General features: G+C 56.1%; 1 protein-coding gene across 3 annotated transcripts in view; it reads right to left on the bottom strand.

The window, feature by feature from the left end:
* TRIM62 (tripartite motif containing 62) overlaps nt 1-21,840 on the bottom strand; it is a 30,418-nt gene extending 8,578 nt beyond the window's left edge. Inside the window, exons 1-5 of one of the 3 annotated variants that reach the window (XM_046659997.1) lie at nt 21,773-21,840; nt 20,817-21,336; nt 8,051-8,146; nt 3,676-3,932; nt 2,751-2,866 (exon numbers count right to left, since the gene is read on the bottom strand). In XM_046659997.1, coding sequence (XP_046515953.1) covers nt 2,751-2,866; nt 3,676-3,932; nt 8,051-8,146; nt 20,817-21,224 — 877 coding nt within the window. In that variant the 5' untranslated portion in view covers nt 21,225-21,336; nt 21,773-21,840. Of the gene's footprint in view, nt 1-2,750; nt 2,867-3,675; nt 3,933-8,050; nt 8,147-20,816 lie in introns of all 3 variants that reach the window. The other 2 variants (XM_046659999.1, XM_046659998.1) reach the window with 2 other exon arrangements.
* Between the last annotated feature and the right edge of the window lie 815 nt (nt 21,841-22,655).

Raw genomic sequence — 22,655 nt, 5'->3', positions numbered from 1 at the left:
TGGGGGCTGTCTGGAGGCGCCTGCAGGCCACACTCTCCCCGAGTGGCAAAGCGCTCAGCTTTCAGCACTCAGTTCAAACATCATCTGTTCAGTGCTTCCTGGCCCCTCCCCTGCCCCTTCTAGAGCTTTCTGTTGCCCCTCTGAGCTCCCACTGGCACTAAGTCCCTCGTCATAGCCCTTCTCCTGCTGGACTGTCTGGGTCTATTGACCCATCTGTCTCTCCTGATCCCTGAAGGTGCCTCGAGGGACTTTCAACGTTTGTAGATGGACAGGCTGAATCCAGATAGGAGGAAAGAACTCTGCCTGCTGTGTGACCTCGGGAAGTCAGTGAGCCTCTTGGAGCCTCGGTCTCCCCAGCAGCCTTCCTGGGTTGTGCGAGGCCAGAGAATGGCTGGTCAGCTTAGAAGGTAAGGGCGCAGGCTCTGGGGTCTGACACATCTGGTCTAGATCCTGGCTGTACCTTTTACAGGTTGTGACCCTGGACAAGCTCCTAGCAGCTGGGTGCCTCGGTTTCCTCATCTGAAAAAATGAGGATCACAATAGTGCCTACCTCTGAGGGAGCACTCCCCTCTCTATCCTTGTCGCACCTCTAAAGGACATTGTGCCTGACTCAGGAACACACAGGGTCCCCTGGCGCCAACAGGCTCCAATATGACGCTCTCGTGAGCTGTGTGATTTCGGGAAGGCACTGGTCTCCCATCTGGGGTCCCCCAACTCTACTCGACACCCACTAACTGGACTCAGTACCCTTCTCTCTCGGCAAACCTCCCACCGCCTCCTCTCGCCCATCCGCATCACCCCGATGACCTGGCTGCCCATCTTGCTGGGAGAGGTGATGCCATCAAAAGAGAATCTCGCAAGCTCCCGCCTCTGCCCCCGCTGCTCCAGGGCCCATTAGTCTACCTTCCCTGGGCTCCCGGCACGGGCCGCGGAGCATCCCGCTCCAGCAACTCTCTCTCCTTCATCCTCAGTTCTCCCTTCTCCTACTGGATCTCTCTAGTCACCCCACCAATATGCTGTTATTTCTTCTGTCTTAAACAAACAGCCGCTGCCACACTCTCTCTCCGCCCCTTAAATAAGATTCCTGGAAAGCCTTGTCTCCACTCGCTGTCTCCACTTCCTCTCCTCCCGTTCCTCCTGGACGGCCTCAGTCAGGCTTTGCCGCCATCACTTCACCAAAGCAGCACTTGTCAAGGGCTCCAAAGACCTCCATGTTGCCAGACCTGCAGGCCAGTTAGTTCCAGGCTCTGCCACACTTGGGTCAGCACTTTTGCCGCCATGAGCCCCGCTCTCCTCCTGGAAACGCTTTCTCCGTTGGCTTCCAGGACATACCCAGGTTCCCCTCCCACTTCTCTGGCTGCTCCTTCTCGGTCTCCTGGCTGGATCCCCCTCCTGTCCCTGACCTCTAGGAGTGCCCCGGCTCCAGATGGTAGAGTGGCCCTCTCTCCCCTCTGTCTACCCTCACTCCTAGGCGATCTCAGCCAAGCTCATTAAACACCGTCCACATGCAGATCAAGCCGGCCCCGACCTTCCTCCTGTACCGCAGACCCGTAAGTCAAGCAGCCTTCTCCCCATCAGCACTCAATTGGCCTTGCAAACCTCATGTGCGTACAGCTCCATCCTTCCAGTCACCTCGGCCGAAATTGCAGCAGTCTTCCTTGTCCTCTTTCTCTCACACCTGAGAGCCAATTCATTAGCCAAGCCTGTTGGCCCTCCCTTCAAAATACATCCTAAATCCGATCACGTCTGACCGCCTGCACGGCCTCCGCTCTGCCCCGAGTCACCGTCCTCCCTCACCTGGACCCCTGCAGTTAGTCTCCCAACCGGCCTCCCAGCCTCCACCCTCGACCTTCTTCAGCCTATTCTCAACCCAGCAGCCATAGGGAGCCTTTAAAAAATTAGGCCAACTCACCTCACTTCACTGCCCCGAACCCTCCAATGGCTCCCATCTCATTCAGCATAAAATTTAAAGTTCTCACGCTGGCCCACAGGTCTTCACAGTCTGGCCACTGCCACCTCCCTGACCTTCTCACTTCCACTTTCCCTCTCACTCATTCCACTCCAGCCACACTAGCCTCCTTACTGCTCCTTGAACATGCCAGGCTTGCTCCTGCCTCAGGGCCTTTGCACTTGCTGTTCCCACGGGCAGGAAGGCTCTTTCCTCACAAACCTACATGGTTCACTCTCTTTCTTCCTTCAGGTCTTTACGCCCATGCCTCCTTCTCAGTGAGGTCTTCTAACTGGATCCGCTATCTAAAATCTCTATCCTACCTCAACCTCCCCCAGCCCCCTTCCTTACCCTTTATCATCATCTCACAAACTATATATGTTGCTGATTTACTTTTGTTTTCTTTCTCTCTCACACCCCAGGATGTAAGATCCACGAGGGCAGGGCTTTTGCCTGTTTTGCTCACTGCTGTAGCTCCAGCGCCTAGAACAGCATCTGGGGTGAGGCAGGTGCTTGATGTACACTGTACAAATAGAACGAATGAGTGAGCGGCCCAGGGCCTCAGTCCCTTCATCTAGAGGGTGGGTGTCCTAATGGAACCTCCCTCATGGGGCTGTGTGAGGAGTCACCGAGCTGAGTGCCTGTGCAGGTGCCCAGCAGGGCCCTCTTCTCAATCCTCTGCTCCGCCCCCTGCTGTGTGTGGAGCAGAGGGCTGGGCTTGGCTGGGACGGCCTCATCTAGCTCCGACCCTTGATAACCTTGCCTCTCCGGGGGCCCTTGGTGAGCGGTGAGCAGGCCTTACCTGGGTGGATGTCCTGGAACAGGGACTTCCAGATGGTGTACTGCAGGGGGCCTGTGTACTTGGAGGTCGGGAAGTCTTCGTACGTCAGATTCGTCTCGTGGATTTTCCCTTTGAGCCTGGAGGGAGAGCAGGAGAGCAGGCTGCACTGGGGGCTGGGTTCCTGTCCCCGTGCTGGGTGCCCCACAGCCACCTTCAGGGCAGCTGACATGGGGCGAGGTCATGCCTGTGAAGTCTGCCGGACCAGATTCAAGCGCCTGCTTGTGCCACTTCCTTCCTCTCTAGCTCTTACCTCAGTTTCCTCATCTTTAAAATGGGTCCTATGACAGCACCTGCCTTCTAGGCTTGTTGAGAGGATTACACGGCATGACGTATGAAAAATGCTTAGCACGGCACTTGGCTCATGGTCAACACCGAATACATGATGTTAGCTGTCAGCACGGACCATTAATCAACCAATAATTAAGTGTTATTATTATTAAAGGTGGCTATGGGACCAGAGAGACCTCTGCTTGAATCCTGGCTCCCCCATATCCTAGATGAGGGGCCTTGGTCAACTGATCTAGTTTCTCTGTGCCTCAGTTTCTACATGTGTGAAATGAGGATGACAGTGGCAACTACCTCTGAGGGGGCTAGTCGGGTTATAATAATATAAATATTATTATTTATCATATATCATATCAACGTTATCATAAATAATATAAAATATAAGAACAATGCCATATAATATAAGTCATATAAGACAAGTAATATACTGTGTGATTACAAATATTATATGTATACATATAGCCTTTGGCCCAGGCTCTAGCACACAGCAGACGTCCTGTAAGTGTCTGATGAAGATCTGAATGAATGACTTCTCTGCTCCATTCCCTAGCCCGCAGGGAGGGATCCCCGTCTGGGAAGGCTCCAGCAGGCAGGCCCTTACCGCTCGGACAGGGAGGCCACCCCGGCCAGGAAGGTGTGTCGGTCGGTTTCCGCCAGCCGCTCCTGCAGGATCTGGGCCCCCTCCTGCACCTTGCGTAGCTGCTGGCTGTAGCGCTGGACCTTCTGCTCGATGTCGGTCAGCGTGCGGGCCGTGTCCGCCTCCAGCTCCTCCAGCATGGCCTTCTGCCGCTCGCGCAGCAGCCGGTGCAGCCGCTCGAAGGCCTCGCCGATGGTGGTCCGCAGGCTTTTAGTGGAAGACTGTGGGGACAGTCACCAGGGGTTATGGCGGGGAGAGCAGATTGGGTGCTCCCCGCACAAGAGGAAGAAAGCAAGAGCCTTGGCATGCCGAGAGGAGAGGGCGGAAAAGGATGCGCTTGGTGGGGGTGATGGCACGCACGTGCAAAAACCTGGTGGCATGAAAGGACTGGCATGGCCAGGGACAGAAAATAATCCTATGTGCCCGTTAGGAAACTAATGAAATGGTTCGGGTGAGACAATGAGGCTTGAGCTAGAGGAGCAGCAGAGGGCCACAGATTGAAAGACACTTAGGGGGGAGTGTCTGTGGCCCTGGTGTGACTGGCTTAGGGGTGCAGGCGAGCAAGGTGTGAGGATGGTGCCCAGACTTCCGGAACAAGAGCTGGAGGTTAAAGCCATTATCAGAGGAGGCAAGCACAGACCCGCATGGTTCTCTCTGCCCCTGGGGGGACTGCCAGGCCCGGGAGGGGTTGAATGGTGAAGGGCACAGGCTTCGGTGTCCAACAGCCTGGGGGAGAACCCCAGCTCCAGGTCTCTAGCTGTGGCCGCCCCGGCCGCCTCATACCTCCGAACCTTAGTTTTCCTATCTGTGAACAAGGTAACCCAACGACACTGCAGGGTCACGGTGGAGATGAAACGAGGGAATGTTCACAAAATGCACGGCATCGTTCGAGGTGCAGAGAAAGAGCCTGGAGGTTAAAAAGTCATCGATTCTAACAGGCACACCCTAGAAGTCTTGCTGGAGAGATGGCTTCTGAGCTGGGGCCTGAAGGATGGGCAGGATGTCAGTTGGGGGGTGGGGGGTAAGAAGAGACAGAGGGAGCAGCACGAGTCGGGGACAACACAGGCTACAGAGGAGGCCAGGCGGCAGCAGTGTGTGGGGCCTGCCTCTGCAATTTGACTTTGTGGCATCCTGGCTGGGAGTTCACCAAGTCAGGGACCCTGCTGTGTTCAGTGCCCAAGGCTCTGTGGGAGGCCCGACAAAGGCTCAATTAGGGCCTGTTCCCCGCACCCCCTCCAGCCCCGCAGCTGCCGGCCTGCAGGAAGAACTGTTGGCAGGGGGCCAGCCTCCCTGCGCATGCCCACCCAGAGCGCCAGGCAGACAAAGGGGGTGGGGGAGAGGCTGGGGATGAACAGCCGGGCTGCCTGTGGCCTCCCTGAGCCCCTCGCCTGGGGAGGGCGAGGCTTCTGCAGCGGCAGGTCACAGGTGGGCAAGACGGGGCCCACCCTCCCTGCACCATCTGCCACTGTCCTCCAAAGGCCCCCAGACCCCAGGGCCACCCCTTCTGGCTCCTCCTCGACCACTCTGCGGCAGTGTTTGGCCCTCAGGCCCCTCTCTACTAATGGAAAATTCTAGTTTGCCTCCCACCTCGGTGGCTGCTCCCTTTCTGCTGCCCTTGATCCTCAGGGCTGGGCCAGGCTGCCTCCTTCCATCCTCCCCTGCCTGGCCTCCCTCATCTTAGACTCCCTCGGCTTTGAGGATGGCTCCCAGTCCATCTCGACTGCCTTGCTGCTCTCCCGAGCACCACACTCATCTTTCCAACTGCCTCCTGCCCACTTCCCGCTGGGGTCCCACAGGCCCTCCAGCTCACTGAGTCCACAAGTCAACTCCGTGTCTTGGCCAACAAACTCACCGCCAGAGTGACCCTTCTAACACACAAATGGGGTCTTAGCCAATCCCACACTTAGAAACCTTTTCTTGGCTCCTTAACAACTAGTAAAATGCCTAATTCTTTAGCTTGGCATTCAAAGTCCTCAATCTGATCCCAACTGCCTCCCTAGTGCCACTGTATTGTAATTCTACCTGCCTAGAATGACACCCCCCACCCCGCCCCAAACAAATCCTTTGTTCAACTGGCAAACTCCTACTCATCCTGCAAGACCCAGATTGAAAGCCACCTCCTCTGTGACATCTTCCCTAATTTTTTCAGGCAGTTAGATAATTAAATGTTCCCAGAGCACTTTGTAAATACTCTTGATACACTGTCCCACATTTTCTGTGGCTCCCCGCCGTCCTGGGTAGGATTGGTACCTTTCTCAGCCCTGCGCCCTCCGTGCCCATCCCAAGGCCTGGCACCAGGCAGGCAGAAAGGAACTGCTTGATAAGAGGAGGAGGGAGGGGTCTTGCCAGGAGACTGCTCTGCAGAGGTGGCTGCAGACTCCATCTTCTTTCTAGGGAGGGGGCCCAGGGTCTCCAGGACCAAGCATGTCCCCGATGGGTCCTCTCGACCTACCTGGCTTGCTGACCACAAAGCTATAGATCTTGCTGAGGATGTCCCAGCATGAGGCTGGAATGTGCACTAGGCTCTGACAGGAGTGGACGGTAAGTTCCCAATTAACCGCTTACAAGCTGTGGGGCCTCAGGCTGGTCCCTCAACCTCTCTGGACTTCAGTTTCCTTGCTGATAAAATGGAGACACATGGAAGCAGTTCCTACCTCAAAAGGTGTTTTTCCCCTACTCATTTGTTCTACAACTGTTTATCACATGGAAGGCAGGGTGCGAAGTTCTGAGGAGTCCTGCCATCAGGGAGATGACGTTCCACGGGGACCAGCAAAACACAATTCCCAGCCCAGAGAAAGGGCAGCTCAGCTGGTGTGGCCCATTGACTCTGGTTCTTTCTGGGGCAGAGTCACCCCCAGCCCACTCTCACTCCCTTCGGTACCGCGCCTGGGAAAGCAGCCCCCGCCGGAGCCCACCACATCCCTGGGAACACGCTGGGGCCATTTCAAGAAATCACCCTGCCAAGAACGCGTCACTCCAGGGCCAACCAAGGAAAACATCGGCCCAGGGAGGGAGAGGAGACAGGCCCTCAGGCCGGGCCAGCAGAGGGGCAGGCGCCTCCGCAGGAAAGCCGGGTGAGGCACCAGGTGAAATACGACCTGCAAGGCCTCCATAGGCATTTCTTGTATAAACACCCCAGTCCAGACAGGAAGCAGGGCTCGGCGAACCGGGGGAGGGGGAGGTGGCCCCACAGGACCCCTCAGAGGTAGACAGATGGACAGGAAAGCAGGGGAGGAAGAGGTCAGCAGAGAAAAACAATGGAGGGTGGAGAGAAGAGAATGGGGGGGGGGGGGGGAGGAAACAGGCCATAACATTCCCCCTCATCCAGACAGAGGCTTCCACTTGCTTCTCTTCACCTGAGAGGTGCAGAGTCATCAGGCAGATGGGGAAACTGAGGCTGTGGGAAGCAAGTAGGCCAGAGTCCTGTGACTGTTTCTCGTCTGTTGCCCGCTGAGGGTCCTGCCCAGAGGCACTCCAGAATGTTCTCTGCAGAAATGTTTGTCATGACCTCCCTGAGACCCTCACATGGGTTGGTGGCCGAGCTGGGGCACAGGTCTGGATCTCCACTGGCCTCTCAGGCTCCAGGGTGACCTCCAGAGACTCAGAGCATCCCTGAGGCTCTGCTCTAGCTGCTGCTGGCTGAGCCCCCTGCTAAGGAACGGAGCCAGACAGAAATCCCCCGAGGGCTGAGCAGCGGGCCTGGGTCCTCAGTTCTTGGTCCCAGAAAGATGGGGCAGAAATCAAGGCAAGCCTTGCCCAGTTAGTGAAATACCTGTTGGGAGTACTTACAGGGAGCCCCTGGAGGTGCGCTAGGAACCACAACTTCGGGCCTGGAAGGAGCTCAGCAGAGTCCCCACTGTACAGATGGGGAGACTGGGAGCCCAGAAAAGTACGCGATTTACCCAACGTCACCCTGCGAGGTGGCAGCTGGGTCAGAACCTGAGGTTTCCGCTCGAGTCAAGGAAAACGACTCTTCTTTTCAAACCACGGTAGCCAGAGCCTGCAGGGATTGGCCTGACTTTCAGAGTCCATATCCCCATGGCCTGAGCTTAAGGGAGAGATGAGACCAGGGCTTCGAGGCAACATGCTCAGGGTTGGCTCCTCGGGCAATGAGAGTGTTTAATAAGGAGAGAGGAAAGAGAGTCTTGGTACATGCTCCCAGCCCTGCAGGACGCCAGGGTTCTGGAGAGTCCCTGGTCCCACCTTAACTTCCACCCAGGGCAGGTAGGGAGAAATCGCCCCACCCTCGACTCCATCCCCGCACGCCCCGCCCCCAGCAGCCGAGGCCCCGCCCCCTCCTTCCCAGCTGGCTCCGCCCCTGCGCCCCGGCCAGGCTCACCTTGGTCTCCGCCAGCTGTCGCTTGAGCAGCTGCAGCGCCTCCGTGTGCTCCCGCTCGCTGTCCTGAAGGGCCTGAAGCTGCTCCTTCAGCTCCCTCTGGAACAACACAAGGCCGGGATGGGGGCGTTCCACGGCAATGCGCAGCCCAGGCCTGGCGGCTGCCAGTGCTCCCCCTAGCCTGGCCCAACACCCTCCTCCGGTCACAGGTCAATCACCACCAAGTCCTGGGGGGTCTGTCTCCTGAGTACCTCCAGCTCTGTTCCCATCTTTTCATCTTTCATCTGGAATTCTGCATACTAGGTGCTTCTGGTCTCCCTGCCTCCAGTCCACCTCCCCCTGCATTCTTCCACACCCCGATCTGCTCGCCGGGACTCCTTGCTTGGAATCCTCGGATGGGAAGCAAGGCTGTACCACCGCCCATCGCTCCGACTAACTGCCCACATTCTCTGAGCGCTTCCAGTGGGCTAGGCACTGTTCTCAGCCCTTTGCTGGCATTGGTTCATTTGAGCCTCTCAACAATCCAGAGGTAGATACTTTTATTTTCCCCATTTTCCGAGGGAGAAACCAGTGCAGAGAGGTCAAGCAACTGGTCCCAAAGCATACAGCGAAACATGTCAGGGTAAAGCCAGAACTGGAACTCAGGCGGTCTGGTCTGGAGACCGTGACCTTGACACCAGACGACACCGATGATGAACAACAACAATCCACGACAGACAACATACAATTTCCAATAAGGACAGGACAACATGACTGATTTTTCCTTTGCTTCAGGTTCCCACATGGCTCAGCATGCCCCTGCTGGTGATCTTGCCTTTATTTAAAATTTTGATATTTTGTTCATCATGGGATTTTTTGCGTGCATTTTGATTTTTTAAAAATTGCATTAAGGATTATTCATCTCAGTGACTGAGTTTTGGGGTGCCTGCTTCCATGTCACGCCTGAAGCAGGTGTCTCACTCCCTCACCCTAGTCCACCCCTGTCCCCATCCTTCTCTCACTGCCCTCCAGCCAAAGTGGCCTTCTCTCTCTTTCTCCATCATCTTTGCTTACTATCCCTTACTTATGCTGCAAATATTTATTGAGCAACTGTAACGGGCACTGTTGAGGCACTGGGAGTACAGTGGAGAACCGGGCAGACATAGTCCTGCAAGGATCTTCCAGTCTAGTGAGAGGACAGATAATAAACAAGGAGAATAAGAAAAGAACCAGATAGTTACCGATTGTAGTCTGTGCTCTAGAGAAAATAAAGCAGTGTGGGATGGACAGTGAATTTGGGTAGGGGTGGTCCAGGAAGGCTTCTCTGAGGAGGTAACACCTGAGATGACAGCTGAAGGAGGAGGAGTCAGCCATGAAAATAAGAGTTAGATAGAAAAAGAGGAAGAGCTTGTTTTGTGAAGAGTAGAGAGCTTGCACAGACAGAATGCCTGGAGCCGGATGGCAACCAGAAAGATGGACGTCACAATCTAAAACCGGGGAAGTCAAAGGAAAGAGCGTGGGTCCCTGATCACTGGGGGTAGCCGCACCATCACTGGATTCTGTTATGTGCTAGGAGGCTTGCCCTCGGTGGGGGGAAATGGGGGGAAGCCCCAATTTATAGTGTTTGCCAATTTCCATGGTATAAATGCTCCCACCAAAGACGCTTTCAAGCTATGAATGTGAGGTCACTGGACGCGGAGCTGGGAAGAGATTTACACAATCAGCTCTCAGAAGCCGGTGCATGCTGGGTCCAGCACACCACTCCCTGGGGTCCCTGCCTTTAGACTTGTTTTACATGAGAGAGAAATACACCCCCATCGAATTTCAGCTACTTTAGTCAGGTCTCTATTAGTAACAGCTGAAAGCCATTCCTAACGGATTCATCTGCATCTGGGTTGTTGGAGCAGACGACTCTCGGACTCTCGTTCACCAAGGAGTGCAGGATGACTGCTCCTTAGCCCGCCCTGATGGCCAGGGGTCTGTCCAGCTTGGGACACAGTCTGGCTGAGACGCCGACGTTTGAGGAGACGGGTCAAGTGCTACAGTCCTCCCCCTCGGTGGTCCTCACGGGTCCACAAGAGACCCAGCCACCCAGGCAGCTCTTCAGAGTCTCTGAGAAAACTGCCCTGGAGGCCACGTTCCTCACATTGCACAGGGCACCCGAGGGGACTCGGACAAATTCCTCCCTGCTTTCAGGGCCAGGGAGCAAGGAGAGCAGGCCTGCCCCTTCCTCCTGGGGCCTGCAAGCAATGGAACACGGATTCGCCCATTCCGCAAACATGTGCTGAGGCCTCCTTGGGCCCCGCCTGGTGCTGTGTCAGCGACAGTGATGAGGGACAACACATCCCAATGCACGATGCCTCAGGAGGGGTGCACACAAGTTGGGGGGAAGAGAGATACAGACATTAACATCGCAGTAAGTGCTAGAATAGTGTTAGGGGGTCCCAAACCTGCTCTCCTCCCATGTTCCCCATCTCCATGAAGGGCACCCCCACCTCCCACAGCCCTCCAAGCCAGAAATCTGGGAGTGACCCTTGACACTGCCCCAACCAGTCCAATCTGGCATCAAGTGTGCCCCGGAATGTGTTCCCTCCTTTCTACACCCACTGCCCCCAGCTTGGTTTTCTTCACTTCTTTTCTGGACTGTGGGCCCAGGCCTCTCTCTGCCCCTCACTCTCTAAGTGCCCCACAGAGCAGCTGGAGTGATTGTTCGAAGGGCTGTCCACGCTCCCCCGACCCCATGCTTCTCTGCAGGATTTCACGTTGTCTAGGAAGAAAGGCACAAAGCCTGAGTGTGGCATTCAAGGCCCTTCATCACTAGCCCCAAACTTCTCCAGCATTCTGTCTTGATCCAGACCTGCACTGTCCCATAGGGTAGCCACTAGCCACTGCTTTTAAATTAAAATGAATTAAAATTAAATAAAATGGAAAATTCAATTCCTCAGTTACACCAACTGCACATTTCAGGTGCTCAATAGCCACATGTGACGAGTGGCTACTGTCTCAGACACGCAGGTGCAGAGCACTTCCATTCTCCCAGAAGGTTCTATCGGACACTGCTGCTCTAGACCCACTAAGCGTCTTGCCGCGCTCTCCTCCAGGCCTTTGCACATGCTAGTCCCTCTGTCTGGAACGCTCACCCACATGTTTTTCTCCACTTAGACTCAAACTCGTCTCTTAAGAGTTGGATCAGACGTCGCCTCCACGAGAATCCACACCCCAAACTGTCCATGCTGCCCTCAGACCCCTCCGTGTGCACAGCCCTTCATGTGAATGATTCTGGCACACTCTGCCTTTTAACTGCGAGGGTACCTGTCAGTCTCCCCCACGAGGCTGCGGGCTCTCAGGGCAGGCATGGTGTCTGATAGACTTTCACACTCTCGGTCCCTAGGAAGGGCCAGGCACGGAGTGACCTCCGTGAGAGTTTGCAGCATAAATGTTCCCAGAGAAGAGGCTGGGCTGCTCAGAGGGTTGGCAGAGAGGGCCCCAGGCAGGCAGCTCCCCCCAGGAGGGCTACACAGCCTGGGCGAACAGCTAACTTAGGACCAAACCCTAGAACCCACAGGGCAGGACTAGGAAGCAGCCTGAGCTCTGTCCCGTCCCACCCCCACCACCCCCTGCCCCTCTCCAACACTACCCTCCAGGGTCTCCTTCCAGGCCTAGGATCAGACAGACCTGGGTTAGGAGGTTGGCTCTGCCACCCACTAGCTGTGTGACCTTGGGCATGTACGCTAACCTCTCTGTGCCCCAGTCCCTCATCCATGAAATGGGGATAATACCTCCTAAGGTTGGGAGGGTGAAATGAGATAATGGTAAGAAGTGTTTAGCCTCCTAGGGCAGAGCTTGGCATACACTGGGTGCCCGGGAGACGGAGTGGCCACCATGCCCCACGTGAGGCTTCTTGGTCACTTCTCCATGTCCTCACCCCATGCTGTGTCCAGGGCCCTCCCTGCCTCCTCAGATGGCCAGAGCAGGAAAGGGCCCCAGGGGCCATCTGGTCCAAACCCCTGGATTTCTAGAACAGGAAACTGAGGTCCAAGAAAAGGGACCAACTGGCCCATGGCCACAGAGCTTGACAGAGGAGAACCAACCAGAAAACTTACTTCCAGCAGAAGTCAGATAGGAAACAAGGAGTGTTGATAAACTCCTAATGATAGAGTTAACCAGAAGGAAGGACAGTGGCGATGCCAGAGACTCAGAACCAGAAGGGCTGGAGGTCACATGGTGTGGGTCTGAACTTCACAGGTGTCATGTCACCTAATTCTCACAACCACCCCAGGAGGTTAGTGTCTTTATCATCTCCATCTCACAGAGGGGGAAATGGAGCTCAGAGAGGTCAGGCAGCTTGCTTAAGGTCACACAGCTCATAAAAGGCCGAAGCGGGGCTCTGAGTGGCTCCGAAAGCCATGATGGAAACCGCTCAGCCACTCTGCCTCCTGCTCAATTCAATATGGTGATCATGTCTGGGCACCACGGTCCGCTTTGTGCCAGCCACTCCGGGGGCTGTTGACACAGTCCTTGCCCTTGAGGATCTGCAGTTAGGCGGGGAGGCAGAAATGTGAATAGGCAGACCACGAGGAGAACAGGATAAACCTGGAGGGACCACCTAGGATCCAATCCGCCCCTGGCCGTGTTCGTGACACTCTCCCTCCGCCTCAGTTTCCACATCTGCGCTGATGGCGCCCCGGCTCCGTGGTCTCGGGAGGGTTACAGGACGTGCTCGGTCACTCTTGGCTGTGGTCATTATCATGCTAATAATTACAATTACGTGTGAAATAGGGACTCAGAACTGGGGAGCTTCCAGGAGAGAGCTGACTTCTGATGGAGGATCAGGGAGGATGGGTGGGTGGGGTCCTTCACATCTGGGGTGGGGCCAGAGCCTTCCAGGTGGAGAGAACTAGTCAGGCAGGGGCACACCTGGTGTGTGCAGGAAGTAGGGGGCCGCTGGGGTCGGCTGGAGCCAGGTATGTGGCAGGTGGGTGGAGTCACAGGCTGGAAAGGCCAGTGGGGCTAGCTGGGGTGAGGGTGGGGCGTGGGGGAGGCCTTGAAGGTCAGCCTGGAGGGTCCCATTAGAGCTGGGGCAGGGCAGGAAGAGGGGACAGGAGGGACACACCTCAGAGGGTGGGGCCACGGCTCTGTACCCCTTCTTCCAGAGAGGGGGGCAGGGTCAGGGCTGGGGCAGACCGGAGCACCCAATTATGCAGATATGTCAGGTGAGAGGCTCTGAGGCTCCCACAGGTTTGGAGAGGCCGGGACTGGGGCAGCAGCTGTGGGGAGGACAGACAGCCAGGGCTCACACGTCCCCAAGGTCAGACTTCCCCTCCTGCGAGGCCACCCTGCCCCCGGCCCAGAGGACAAAGCTGCTACAAAAAGTCATCTCCCCCCGGTTTCAGGGACCCTTCTCGTCCCCCTCATCAAGTAGTGCTGCCCAGGGGGGGACAGCATGAACCCTGGAACCAGAAAAACCTGGGTTCCAATCCCGGCTGTGTGACCTAGGGCACATCACATCTTCCCACCTCTCAGCCTCACCTGTGAAACGTGGATAAGAGCCACTCACAGCTTGTGGTGAGGGTTAAATGAGATGACACCTACAAAAGGGCCCAGCATGGCGCTGGCACACAGTAGGCGCTCAAGGCTATCTCCCCTCCTCCATGCCCATGTTCTGCCCTCTCTTCCCCTCTCTGACCCAAGGATGCAAGAAATCATAACATGGCAAGCTGAACTTGCCTCTCCTTTCCCCAAAACCCCTCTCCAACCCCTGATGCTCTTGTTCCTCCCGACAGACTTGAACTCTGGTACTCCTCCTGTCTTTGAGCCCCGCCCTGCCCTGTCCACTCAGCCCAGCAGGCCTGGCAGCACCTCCCGCTGCCCCCTGCCTCCAGGCTCTCTCAGCAGTCCCACCTGCACACCGCCCCGTGACGCAGATCTGATCAGGCCATGCTCACCTGCTCAAACCTGTGCCTGGCTCCCCAGCATCTTCAGGATCAAGTCCAAGGTCCTTGGGGTGGGCCGTGGTGCACTCAAAGCCCTTCTTGAGCTGGTCGATCCTCACTTTCCCATTCTTGCCTCCCCTTACACACCCTCCCCTCCAGCCCCAACAAACCACCTGCTCACCTCATGCCCGTCCCTGGGCAGACTCAGAAAACCTGAGTCCGAGTTCCAGCCTCAGGGACACTTAGTGGTTGTGTGACCTTAGGCACAGTTTCTGAGCCTCAGTTTCCTCATTTGTAAAACGGGGCAATGAGACCCAGCTCATAGGGTTGCTGTGAGGATTAACTGAGAGAGAGGGAGAGAGAGAAGAGAGCAGGAGAGAGAACCACAGCAGGCCCAGGGCTCGTTCCGTTCTCTCCTGGGCCCAGCACAGGGCCTGGCCTCAGGAGCCACAGCAAAAGTGTCGACTGAAGAAGTTATTGACTGAATTCCTGAATCCAAAATGGAACCCACCTCCAAATTGTCCACACCCACCCCATGTGTCCAAGCAGAGCGCGCAGTCCCGACGGTAAAGGATGCTGTGAAAACACACCTGGACTGAGAGTCGGGGAGCTGAGCTCTGGACCAACCTCGGGCAAGTCAGTTTCCCCAACTGGAAAGTGGGGAAAGGGGGAACTGGATGATTTCTGAGGTCCCTCCCCATTTGGATGCTACCAGAGGCAGTTAGCACGTTGGTGGGAGGAGGGTGAGTTCTGAGCCAGACAGACCCGTGTCTGAATCCCAGCCCTGCCTCCTATCGCAGTGTGACCTTGGGCAAGTGACGGAACCTCCCAGCCTGAGTGTCTTCATCCGTGAAATGGTGCTGGTCTTAGTCCCACTCAGGGAGTAGGGAAAGCAAAAAGGGCTGTTGTGAGAATTTAATGCCCGTAACGGCACCTGGCACACAGCAAGCGCCCAATAAAACTGGCCCTTGTTTTTTAGAGTGGTTATTATTTCCGTTGTTGTCATTCCCTGCCAGATCCTCTTCTCCCCATAAAATAAACATCCTGGGGCACCCACTTCAACTCTAAGTTTCTACTCTGCAGCGTGTGCTCAGCCAAGGTGTCCTGGATGAACAGGGCATTCCTGGCCGCCCACAGACACCTGTGAAGAGGGAAGTGGAGACGCCCACAGGCAGCCCTGGGTTTGACTCAGCCAGCCTCGCCCCCATGGAGGCTGCGGTTGGCACATAAATGCTGCCCTCTCCTGGGAAAAGAAACAGCAGAGGCTGCTTCCCCCAGGACACAGACACTCTGGCTGCCTCCCTGTCCACGGTGCAAAATAAAGTGCCTTCACACATAACGTGGACAGTCTCGGGGGCCGGCCCGGTGGCGCAGTGCTTAAGTGCGCACATTCCGCTTCAGTGGCCAGGGCTTCACCAGTTCGGATCCCGGGTGCAGCCATGGCACCACTTGGCAAGCCACAGTGTGACAGGCGTCCCACATATAAAGGAGAGGAAGATGGGCACGGATGTTAGCTCAGGATCAGTCTTCCTCAGCAAAAGAGGAGGATTGGCAGCAAATGTTAGCTCAGGGCTAATCTTCCTCAAAAACAAACAAATAAAAGTGGACAGTCTTGTTCTCACCTCCATTTCCCAGATTGGGAAAGGGTGCAGAGAAGGCAGGGTCTCCCGCTCAGCTGGAAGAAGCCAGAGGCAGGATTTGAACCCAGTCCCTGAACCCAGCTCTCTCCCCGGGTGGCTGCCTCAGCATCTCTGCATCACCGTGCCCAGCTCGTCAGGGCTCCCATCCAAGGCTGATCCACCCCTGTCTCCCTTGGCATGAAGGAGGCCTTGGGAAAGGCTCCAGTCATCACATGAGGCCTGCAGGGGGTGGCTGGGCCTGGATCCAATCCCTTCTCTGGAGGTTAGGGAGCCGAGATGGCCAGAGAGCCGGTGCCATGCCTGCCCAAGATGACAGCCGGCCACCTGCCCTCGGTGCGTGAGTCGGCACAGACAGACTGTGTCCTCAGCCTGACCCTGTGCTGAGTACTCAAAATACAAAGACAGGCAGGGGGAGGGAGACAATTCCGAGGCCCTCAGAGGCAGCTCGGAGGCCGTGAGGGGCCCAGTCAGACTGGCTTCAAATCCTGCCCTGCCATTCACCAGCTGGGCCACCGAATGCCTCTGCGCCTCTGTTTCCTCATCTATAAAAGGAGCAAATTAAACGACAGTGCCCACTCGGCAGGGTTTTGTGAAGATGAAATGAGATATGAGAGAGAACGTGCTCAGCACAGCCTCAGGCATTGGGCTGGGGCCCCATGAGTGCTGCTCAGAAGCCCCCAACCCTTCTGAGACGGGGCTCCCTCCCTCCCCCTTGCTCTGTGGTCTGATACTCAGCAGGGAAAAAAAAAGGAAGGCCCGCATACACACACACACGTGCTCACACGTGCTCGCGTGCTATTTACACAACAGCAATTCTGTAGGACTATAAAGCAATTCTAACCAAGTTTTTCTATGCGATAGGATCCATGGAAGGATTTTAGTGTTTACCTTATATAGCTCTGTTGATTATGTTAATTTAATAATAAAAAAATAAACAGTTTTAAAATTGTTTTGTTGCTCTGGGCCAGGCACAGGATCAGACACGTCTGATACAGCATCCCGACTCCTTACAATGTCCTTCCCAGGAAGGTCACATTATCCCCGTGTTAGAGATGAGCAGGTGGAGGCTTGGAGAAGTGAAGTGACCTACCAAGGACACACGGCTTACCAATGATGATGCCAGGATCTGACCCCAGTACCGGAATCCGGAATACAGAGCAATTCTGCTTGGCAAGTCAGGGAAAGCTTCGCTGAGGAACTGATATTTGAGCTGAGCCTGGAAAGCTGAGTAGCACTTCTCTCAGCCAGGGTTCTCAACCAGGGGGGGATCTGGACCCCAGGGGACATTTGATGGAGTCTGGAGACATTTTTCGTTGTTACACCTTGGAGGGTGAGTGCTACTGGTCTCTGGGAGTAGAGGCCAGGGATGCTGCTAAACATCCTATAATGCACAGGATTGCCTTGCACAACAAAGACTTACCTGGCCCCAAATGTCAATAGTGCAGAGTATGATGTGGCGCACTAGGGCTGTCATTTATTGAGTGCTTACTAGGTGCTGAGTGAAGTACTAAGTTCTTCAAATGTCATCCTATTTAATCCTAACCCCATTGCTCCCATGCTGTCAGTGAGGGACCTGAGGCTCAGAGATGGTAAGTAACTTTCCTGAGGTCACACAGTCAGAAAATGGTAGGGGCCAGGATCGGAGCTGCCCGGTACACAGCCAGAGCTCTTGACCTTTCTGCTCCCAGGATTTACAATAAATATAAAAGTTCCAGGTCAACGGCTAGGCGGGGTGCGAGGAGATTGGCTGAGCCCAGGCCCAGCATCCTCTGACCTCAAGGCCTTGGGCAAGGTCCCCTCCCTCCCCCTCTGCCATTTCCCCATCTGTCACATGAAGTTTGCACCAGACGATCGCCAAGGCCCTGCCAGCTCTGAGTCTGTTATTCTCTGGGAGAGGGGCCCAAACCCAGGCTCTGGGAGCCCCGGGGATGAACCGCTAGCTGCTGGGAGAGGAGGGGGTGTGCTGGGCAGGCCCAGCCTCATTCCTGGTGCCTAAAGAGCTAATGAGCCCTGCTTCCTCACTAGGAGGGAGAGGCAGGTGGGGGTGGGGAGTGGCTCGAACCTCACCCAGGTGCTTACTTCTCGGGTGGGGAGGGATGTTTCTCTGCCACCTTCTTGCCAAGCCCAAAGGAGGCAGCAAAGCAAGGCCTCCTTCTCAGGTGAGAGAGGCGGCTCTGGGCATTCACCCAGCTGGGCACAGGAGTTCTCCCAGGTAGACGGAGCAAGGATGGAGTGCATGCTGATCCAGCCCCTACCACATGCCAGGCACCTCAAATAGCAGGTTCATCTCAGGTGAGCCTCACGAAAATCCTGGTAGGAAAGAATCATCTGACCCCAGTTTACAGACGAGAGCATCAAGGCATCCATGACATGACTTGCCGAGTGACACATGCAGTGCTAAAGGAAGGTTTGGAACCCAAGGGTGTCTGACCCCAGAAGAGTACTCTAGAGAGTAAATGAGTGACAGTCATGTTTTCCTTTTTACCCAAGAATGAAAGTGGTTTTTTGTTTGTTTTTTTTGTTTTGAGGAAGATTAGCCTTGAGCTAACTGCTGCCAATCCTCCTCTTTTTGCAGAGGAAGACTGGCCCTGAGCTAACATCCATGCCCATCTTCCTCTACTTTATATGTGGGACGCCTACCACAGCATGGCGTGCCAAGCGGTGCCATGTCCACACCCAGGATCTGAACCGGCAAACCCCGGGCTGCCAAAGCGGAAAGTGCGAACTTAACTGCTGCGCCACTGGGCAGGTCCAGAAAGTGTTTTTAATAACGTTTGGAGAAAACATATATCCAGTTTCTCCTGCATTCCCCAGGACACGGAATGGACCACAAGAACCTGAAACAATAATTCTGATTTCCTGGTTTGCAGTCAGAGGAACTCAGGCTCAGCAGGCAGAGGCCTCTCCAGCTAGAAAGTCAGACAGGGAGGGGCGGTGGTGGATCTGGCCAGGGCAGGCTGCGCTTCCCAGCCCGGCTCTCTCTCGTCGTCTGGGAGTGTGGCTTTGGGTAAGCCACATCACCTCTCCAGACCTCAGTGTCCACATCTATATAGTGAAGAGGTTGGACAGACAGTCACAGACAGAGTCCCTTCCAACCTCACAACCTGCACCCAGTCCTGTCAAAGGCCCTCTTCTCCTCCCTGTTTATGTGACTTCATAGACGGGGAAATGGGGACACCAATGCCTGGCACAAGGGGCTCTGGGGGTGGAGGGCCAATGCCAGCCTTGTGCAAGCTCCCAGAGCCCCCAACCCTTGCTCACCCTCTGAGGGGGCCTCCATCCTTAGAGAGCCAGACTGGAAGGGAGTCAGTCACGGTTTGGGGATGAATGGGACAGGGAAGGGGTTATGGTGAAGATGGCGCCATTTCTCCTGGGGCCAACACTCATCTCAATGGGCATCTGCTGGGTGCGGGCTGACTCACAGAGACTCACATATCGGGAGGACCCTCTACAACACAGGGAAAGTAGTTATTTAGCTCCTGCTTAAGCATAAACAAACAAACAAAAAAAACAAAGCGAAAACAAACACACAGATACAGAGAACAGATCGATGGTTACCAGAGGGGAAGGAGAGTTGGGGGAGAGCGAAATGGGTAAAGAGGATCAGTTGTATGGTGACAGATGGAAACTAGATTTTGGTGGTGAGCACGCTATAGTATATACAGAAGTTGAATTAAAATGTTGTACACATGAAACTTTTCAATTAAAAAAAAAACCTTCTGCCTCCAAAGGCTCCACACTCTGGGGCCAGCTCAGGCCAGTGTTGGTCATTCATTTATTCATTCATTCACTCTTTATTGGCGTGTACTGTGGGCCAGGCCTTATGCCAGGTTTGGGGTCACAGATATGATGAATAAGAGACTGTCTCCACTCTGGGGAACTGTGTGCTAGATTGGGTATCGTAAGACCAGAGACATGGGGCTGCTGGATTTAAATGGTTTAGCTTGAGAAAAAGATTCTGGGCTCAAATAAGCTTGGGAACCATTTTAGTAAATACAGTGAAGCCTTTAATATGCAAATATACACGGCAGATCCTCCAAGAGGGGGCATAGTGAATATAGTATATTTCCCAAATATAGCTGATCCTGGAACATTTCTTTTTAAAACATACTTGTTAACAGTGAGTATTTGGGGAAGTGTGGCTCTCATGCTACTTTTTGGCCAGTGGAGCTTGGGCCAAAAGTCCTACACAGAGAGGACATTTGCTCAAGGCCTTGAGAGTTGAGTAGGAGTTGGTTAGGGAAGATGGGAGACCAATTATAGTCCTAGGCTGACTGTGCTCACATTACCCTGCACGTACTGTTCCACTTAGTCCTCAAAGGTCCTGATGTGGGTGCCAAGGAGGTCATCAAAAGGCCCTGGAGACTCCTAGAGGTCCACCCCTTCCCTTTTCTCCAAACACCTCATCTCAGTGCCTTATTCTCCAAATCTTGAATCTTCAAGTCCTGGCCTCACACTCAACATAGCCTCTACTCCAAAATGGTTCTTACAGTATCTGCACTTGATCCCAGCCTTAACCCCTCACACACCCTGGCCTAGCCTCTGGCAACCAACCACCCTCTCAGGAGCTTGTTGACCCTAACTTAGACCTCTATTAGATTTAATCCTGACCTGCCCAGCCAATCCGGCCCTGGTTCTGCCTCCTAGGTCCTGATGCACCTGAGGGAGCACGACCGCATGGCTGCCCCCAAGCCTGCCAGAGCTCAGCTACTCCATACAGTGCTGACCCATCCTCAGATGGAGGCCCCGCCCCCTCCCCTGCATAGCCCCGACTGTGTTCCCATCCCCATCTCTGTCTTGGTCCCCAAATCTGCCCTGTGCTATTCTGATGCGGGGCCCTGATCACAGGTCCAGCCCTCACGACCCCTGACAGTGGCCCTGCCCGTGCCCAACTCTGATTCGGCCCCATCCTCAACCCTGCCCCAGCCCTGTAACCGCTCCAGCTCTGATCTCAGTTGTCCCCGACGTCCCACGCCACCGGTGACCTATCCTAACCGCGGACCCACCCCCACTCCTGGTTTATCTCCGACCGCGTCCAGCACAGACCGCCTAAGGCCCCGCCCCCAACACCCCGCCCCTCGCCGCGATCCCGCCCGGTCCCCGCCCCGTACCAATCTGATAGGGCCCTGACCCTGCCGGCGGCCCCGCCCCGAGACACTTCTGACTGTGCCCTGCCCCCGGTCCAGCTCTGACCCCGCCCCCGGCCCGGCCGCGCACCTGCAACTCCTCGAAGGCATCATCGATGCCGGTGACCTGGTGCTGCTCGTGCAGCGCGGGCTCGTCGCAGAAGAAGCAGAGCAGCGCGCGGTCCGTGAGGCAGAAGAGCTTGACCTTGTCGTGCGCCTGGCAGGGTCGCGCGGCGCGGCGCGCGTTGAGGATGGCGTCCAGCGGGAAGGCGCTGTAGCGCTCCACGATGTTGGCCAGCTTGAGGCTGGGCGCGAGCGCGGGCTCGGCGAACGTGCGCCGGCACTCGGGGCAGTCGCGGGCGCCCTGCGCCTCCTGCCGCACCCAGTGCTCCGTGATGCAGCGGCGGCAGAAGTAGTGCTCGCAGCCCAGGCTCACCGGGTCCTGGTAGATGCTCAGGCAGATGGAGCAGAGCAGCTCGTCCTTGAGGCTACACGCCATGGCGCCGGGGGCAGGAGATGCAGGGGGGCGGCTGAGGGAGCGCGGCGCTGTCGGGGGCAGCACCGAGGGCTGGGTACGGGGAGCAGGCCCGGAGAGGCAGGAGTAGTAGCTACTGGAGAAGGAAGGAGGGCTGTCCGGGAGGGGGGCAACTCGAGGAAAGGGAGCGGGGTAGAGACTCCCGGCATGCGACCCCGGGAGGGTGGTCTCAAGGTAGTGGGTGACCTGGAGCGATGGGTGCCCGGAGGGTGGGGGCCGTGGGTGTCTGAGGGAAGGGTCTTCTGGCAAGGAGGTTCTAGTGGAAGGGACAGCCCGAAGGAACGGGTGCTCGGAGGAGCGGATCTAGGAGGGGGGCGGAGGCCTTGAGGGGGTTGAAATCCCGGGATGGGTGCGGTGGGGGGAGGGGGAGAAGCTGGGGATGGGGAAATCTAGGGGAGGGGGAAGCCAGGCGGAGCCGCACCGCGGCTGTGCCTGGCAGAGGAGCGGAGGGGTGCGAGCAGGCTCAGCTGCCCGATTCCGGCCCCAAGACCCTGCCCGGCGCGGCCCCTTACCCTCGCCGACTCAGCGGCCACTGCTCCGGTCCGAGCGCAGCCTCTCAACCCGGAACCAGCCAAGCGCGAGCGGCCGGTGGCCGTGGCTCCCTCCCCGCCCCCGCGGGCGGGGCCCGAGCGACTCCGCCCCCGCGGCGGGCGGGGGAGAGGAGGGGCGGGGCCCGGCCTCCAGCCTCCGGACCACCTCCCCGCCCCCATCATTCTTCTGCTCCCCGGGGAGCGAAACCCAGCTGTTCTTTCTGGGTTTGCCCGCCAAGCAACATCCAGATCTCGCTTAGGGTCCCTGCGGCGGCTGGGCGGCGGGGGACGGCTAATTTAAGAGGATAACAGTAAACAAGGAGCATCTTTCCGGACCATCAATTTCAAGATTGAGGAAAAGTAATATTTTGTGTTAAAACAAACAGGGATATGTCGTGTAATCTGCATAGAATAAAACTTTTGCATAAAATATAAAGATAAAACTCGAGAAATGCCCTGCTTACTCAGAGCGCACGGTCAGGACCCCCACACTCCTAAGCCCTGGGGTCCCGTTTCCTCTTCACTTTCTTAAAGAGTGCTTGGGGGGGAAGTTTGGAAAGTCCTGCCCTTGGGTAATGTCTGACCCAAGGAGTTCTCTGCATTCAGCAAACATTTCTGGAGTTCTATATTTGTTGGGGCGGGGGGGGGGGGGGGGGGGGGGGGGGGGGGGGGAGGGGCGGGAGGAGGGGGTGGAGCAGGAGAGAGGGAGAAAGAGTAATAGGAGACCTTGTCTTGTGTGCCAGATGGAGAGGGGATAAGGGATTTCTAGGCGGAGGGGACAGCATGTGCAGAAGCATGGAGGCGTGAAAGGGGAGGGCACATTTGGGGAGATGCACAAGCAGTTGTGTACTGTTGGAGGTGGGGT

Source organism: Equus quagga, chromosome 5 (assembly GCF_021613505.1).
Source record: "Equus quagga isolate Etosha38 chromosome 5, UCLA_HA_Equagga_1.0, whole genome shotgun sequence".
Classification (NCBI taxonomy): Eukaryota; Metazoa; Chordata; class Mammalia; order Perissodactyla; family Equidae; genus Equus; species Equus quagga.
Note: the sequence above shows the minus strand (reverse complement) of the source record. Positions and strands in the feature narration are given on the sequence as shown.